Source organism: Nannospalax galili, unplaced genomic scaffold (genome assembly GCF_000622305.1).
Source record: "Nannospalax galili isolate Female #2095 unplaced genomic scaffold, S.galili_v1.0 scaffold161, whole genome shotgun sequence".
In the NCBI taxonomy this organism is placed as follows: Eukaryota; Metazoa; Chordata; class Mammalia; order Rodentia; family Spalacidae; genus Nannospalax; species Nannospalax galili.
In genome coordinates this window covers 2,110,858-2,116,155 of record NW_008348586.1, presented here as the reverse complement: position 1 = coordinate 2,116,155, position 5,298 = coordinate 2,110,858, and the positions used below count along the sequence as shown (strand labels likewise).

General features: G+C 45.7%; 1 protein-coding gene across 4 annotated transcripts in view; it reads left to right on the top strand.

The window, feature by feature from the left end:
• Nucleotides 1-5,298, top strand: part of Armh3 (armadillo like helical domain containing 3) — a 253,901-nt gene that overhangs the window by 246,120 nt on the left and 2,483 nt on the right. For all 4 annotated transcript variants that reach the window (XM_008845618.3, XM_029569626.1, XM_008845621.3 and 1 more), the window contains one exon: nt 4,096-4,212. In XM_008845618.3, the coding sequence (XP_008843840.1) occupies nt 4,096-4,212 (117 nt within the window). The remainder of the gene's footprint in view (nt 1-4,095; nt 4,213-5,298) is intronic.

The following is a 5,298-nucleotide window of genomic DNA, read 5'->3' as shown; positions in this document are numbered from 1 at the left end:
CTCACAAAGATCTGCCTGCCTCTGCCTCCCAAGTGCTGGGATTAAGGCGTGTACCACCACACCCGGCAAAAATAAAATATTTTTTAAATCCTTAATAAATAATTGAATTATAAAGTTTCAAAGAATTTATTTTAAAAATTGGAAACTTGTGTAAATTTCCATAATTAATCAATGCTCATTGTGAGACCAAAATGCAGACCTATGACTTTAAAGCCTCTGTTCTTTTTTTTAAAATTTTTTAATTTAATGGGAAGCATCCTTTTTTTTTTCTTTTTCTTTTTTTTTTTTTTGAGACAGGGTCTCCCTGTAGCCCCAGCTGACTTGGAAGTCACTATGTTGACTAGGCTGGCCTTGAACTCATAGAAATCCACCTGCCTCTGCCTCCCGAGTGCTGGGACTAAAGGTGTAAAGCCTCTGTTCTTAATGACTTTGCTGTTTTAGGATCCATTCCCTTCAGGCACCTGAGGAGCAGATGTTTAGTTCTTCCTCTTCACTCTGCCCAGCCTGGTTTTGTTTTGTTTTGTTTTTTGTTTGTTTGTTTGTTTGTTCTGGCCTGTTTGAGGCAAAGTGTTTTAAAGAAAAGTAGTCAGAGGATCTTTGAGACTGAGACCATTTGTCCCATCTTCCACTTGAATCCCAATATTCTTTTGTGGTAAAGAATCACTTAAGCCTATAGCACCTTTGGGACAATTTAAAATAGGTACTTGGTGTTGGACGTAGTGGCACATGCCTTTAATCTCAGCACTCAGAAGGCAGAGGCAGGTGGATCTCTGTGAGTTCAATGCCAGCCTGGTCTACATAGTGAGTTCCTGGCCAGGTGGGGCTATAGGGAGACTCTGTCTCAAAAAGACCAAAAAAAAAAATAGTTACTTTCTGAAACTATCCCAGGAGTTGGGTAGCCCTAGGATGGAGCATTTCCATCAATTGCATATTACTTTCAGGTGCTCAAAACTTTTATTCTGTCATTTTAGGAAGGTAAATTCGAGTTCCATTTCATAGACACAAAGGTTGACATGCAGAGCTGATAGGTGTTGGGACTGGAGAACTGGTTTAGCTGATAAAAGTGCTTGCTGTGCACACACAAGGAGTTCAAATCCCCTGCACTCATCTATAAAGCCAAGCATGACTGTACACATACCACAGGGGGACAGAGACAGGAGAATCACTAGGGCTTTCTGGCCACCAACATGGCTTCAGGTTCAGTGAGAGACCATGTCTCAAAGAAATAAGGTAGAGTATGATAGAGCAGTATACCTGACGTCATCCTTTGGCCTCTACACACACTCACAGGGGCATGTTCTCCCCTACACACATGCATACCCCACCCCACACATGTTATCTGAAGTCCTATAGCAAGAGTGGTGGAGATCCCACTTCAGTTATCCTATCAGAGCCTTTCCAGGATCCAGCTTCCTGGCTACTGAGGGTCATAGTAGGGGATAAAGATTCCTTAGAAAACGTATATTGTAGGTTGTTTTCTTGTTTTGAAACTACCTTGGGCTAAAGTTGTGGGTATGGTCGTAGGAAGCTCACAAACCCAATAGCTGATAAAAGAAAGTGAGCTTGTACTTGGGGAATATGCTATTTATGCTTATGTTTATTTGGAGGTTGTGGTGGTTGTTTTGTTTTTGAGATAGGATCTCACTATGTAGCCCTAGATAGCCTGGAACTTGGCGTGTAGATCAGTCTGGACTTGAAGTCACAGAGATCTGCCTGCTTCTGCCTCTGTCTCTGCATCTAGAGTGCCAGAATTAAAGGCATGTGTCTCCATGCCTGGCTGAAATAGGCTATTTATTTAACCTGATCGTTTGAGAAGGGATCTCAGCTACACCTGGTAGCACAAGACTATAATCCTAGTTCCTTAGGAGACTGAGGCAGGAGATTGCAAATCTAAGGCCTACCTGAGCTATGGAGCTACAGAGAAAGGATCTCAGCCCATGAAGGGTCACTGGAGTTAACAGAAAGCCGGAGATACAGAGGCTGCATGCTATAATGCCTTTAGGCACAGGGAGGCTTGGAAATTTCTCTCTGTCTGAGTGCTGTCTTTGTTATGTCCCAGGCAAGTGGTGAAGCTAAATAAGAGACGCTCCTAAAATATTCAACTACAAAAAAAAAAAAAAAGACTGGGCAATTGCTCTTAAGTCTTAAATGGGTTAAGGTTCAGACCTGAGCTGAGAATGCTCTCTTCCTTTGGAAGTAAAAGAGAAGTAAGTGCTGGCAGGAGTGAGCAGAGGCTGCATGAACTGGCAGGCCACTCCCTGCCTAAGCATCACTGTATCCTCTGCTCTGCCCTGGCAGGAAGAGAATATCCTGGTGAAGGAGGCCTCCTCTGAGGCTGAGGCTCTTGGCATGCAGTCAGAAGGTAGAGCCATCTCTTCTATGCTGTACCTGTTTTCAGCAACTGGCTTTAATGTAGTGTTCATCTTTTGGCACCTGACTCCCCTCAGGGAAGACCTAAGTTGTTGAGTTATAGGCATTGCTGAGGCTGCCCAGATTTGAGAACATAGAAAAGTATATATTATTCTATTTTTCCTGGTCCCTTGGGCCTGGCACCATTTTGGAGGAATTTTGCCTTTTTTCTGGGCTTGAGCCTTTTACTTCTGATCCAAAACCTTGGCTGTAGATATTCTAGCTACAAATGGCAGCCCACGTCATGAGAGGACTGGGTTACTTTGTGGCTGACTACTGTTGCTGTGTACCAGTCCTCTTGCTTACAGAACTAACAAATGGAAATGGGAAACAGGCTATACTAGGGTTTGTAGGAACCAGAAGGCAAAATGGTCTGTGGAGCTGGGTGTCTAGAGGGAAGAAAGGGGAGGTAACCTTAGCTGTCTCTTCCCTTGAAACCCACACTCAGAGCCTTTCCCATCAGGACACAGCCTTCTCAATGTTCTCCAGCTTTTTTGTCACCTCAGGAATTTGTGACAGGCAAGAGTGTTTGCTAACAAGTCTGTCCCACTACATATTTGGACTGGCAAGGGAAATAATAGTCCAGAGGCATCTTCTGGCTCCTGACCCTGGCTTACACCATTCCTTTCCTGCCTTCTATCAGAGCTAAGTCCCTCATCATTCACCTGCCCCACCTCCTCACTAAGCAGAGATCTTTTCCTACAAGTCACATCTTCACTCAGGTTGCCAGAGTAAGCAACCATTCTCTTCTTCTGGTTCTTCCTTTCTGCCCATCTCACCTCTGCTAACTTGGTGCAATGCCTCTCCCCTCCACCTGCCCCCATCCTTGGTTTGTTTGATTCATGATTTTACAAAAGGAAGTCACATCAAGTTTAGTCCCTTCCTTGGATGCCAAACCACAGGCATCTAAGGTCCCCAGAGTCAGTGGAAGTTGAATTCTTACCCCACAGACAGTCAGGCCAGGTGTGATGGTACACACCTATAAGCCCAAGCACTCAGAAAACTATGACAGAGAGTCAAATGTTCTAGGCCAGGCTGGGCTACTTAGTAAGTTCCCTGGGCTATGTAACAAGACCTGTCTCAAACAAGTCAGAAGCATTGTTGAAGAGAGATACCCTGCCCCCATCAGAATAACAACTTATTCTTTGAAGTGTCCACTGTGCCCCAAGACTTGGATTCCCAAAGGTTTGCTCCAGGCAAGAGATAGGAAGGCTGAGTTGGCACTAAGAGATGAAAACAAGTGGCAGATGGCACTGAGGAACATCCCGGGACTGAAGAAATTTTTCTAGTTTCCAGAAAAGGGGAAGCAGTGAGACACTGGCAAAGCCTTACTCAGACCTGTAACAGACTGGCCAGAGAAGACTTCCACACAGGGCTGATGGTACACTGGTTGTGACACTGGTTGTGACACTGTCTCAACCTCTCATACTCTTACCATACCCAGAGTATACTGCTTTGGTGACCAGACTGGGCTGGTCAGGAAAGGCAGGGAATGGAAGAGATTAGAAAGTGATCTCAGAAGCTGGGCATGGTAGTACATTTCTATAATATCAGCCCTTGGGAAACAGAGGCCAGCCTTAGCTACATGAGCCCCTATCTCAAAAAGACCAAAAAAAAAAAAGGTCTCAGAAACACAAACATCCTTGCCAGAGACTGAGAGTTTGCCTGGTCCTTGACTTCCCCCAGGTACTAGAGGTGGTGCGAGCCAACTATGACACACTCACACTGAAGCTTCAGGATGGCCTGGACCAGTATGAGCGGTACTCCGAGCAGCACAAGGAAGCTGCCTTCTTCAAAGAGCTGGTAAGTGTCCCACCCCCACCTCTGCTTGTGTCTCTTGGGGGCGTCCATTACTGGCCACTGGCATCTACTGTACAGGTAAGCATCTAGGGTCCAACTGCAGTGTGTCAAAGGCTGATAAAACTACAGGGGGTCTTCTGGGATCTGGTATGTAACATCTCTCCCAAAGCAGTTGGGACAAAGCGGTGAGCAGCAGATATTCCCAAGCCAGCATTGCCCACCTCTTTGGCCACAGGACAGCCCTAGCACAGCTACAGCTGGGCCTGGGGTCTGACATGTATTCTCAGTGGCAGCTCTGACTGGCAACTCCTTTTCCTGCCCTTGGGAAACTAATAAGAGTAATTGATTCTTTTCCTCCTATGTAGTCACTCCTTCCTCACTCACAGTTGGTTCCTGATCTGAGTCCTAGTATATACCCAGTCTTCACTGCCTATGCCCACTCTCATTTTCCAGTCACTCAGTCTTCCCCCCACTGCCTCCCCTTGGCCACCCAGAATAGTAAATATTTGCTCTGCCTCCTACCCTGTCAGCATGGCCACAGAACTGGCCTCTTTTGACTGTCCCTTTCCTTCTCTGCACCCAAAACTGCTCCAGGAAAAGCTCAGTTGTAACTACTCTGCCTGCTTGTACCCTGACTTGGGACTGAGATGGGGACACACAGTCTCTGAACCTACTTCCCATGTCCTTAGACTTCCCTTGGTTGGTCCAGAACGTCAATCAGCTGATTGACGTTATGTGCACCAAATCTGTGGCAAAGGTGCTAGATTTCAGATCATCTGTTTTGTGCTTAAATGCAGCCCAACTCTGACCCTACCAAGACATTCCTTAGAATTTTCCTGAGTCAGGTAGTTGGGAACAAGAAAGCCTCTCTTTAAAGAGAGGAACAGGTAAAGTGTTTGGGAAGGTTAATGAATCTTTCCAGAAATGTGGAGGATTTCCACATTCCACTGGGAACCAGCAATGAACAGACAAATAAAAGGAATATATCATTGGGTTATGGAAAGGGTTGTGAAGAATTAGAGGAGATATTCTCTCTCTCTCTCTCTCTCTCTCTCTCTCTCTCTCTCTCCCTCCCCCCCCCCCCACCTC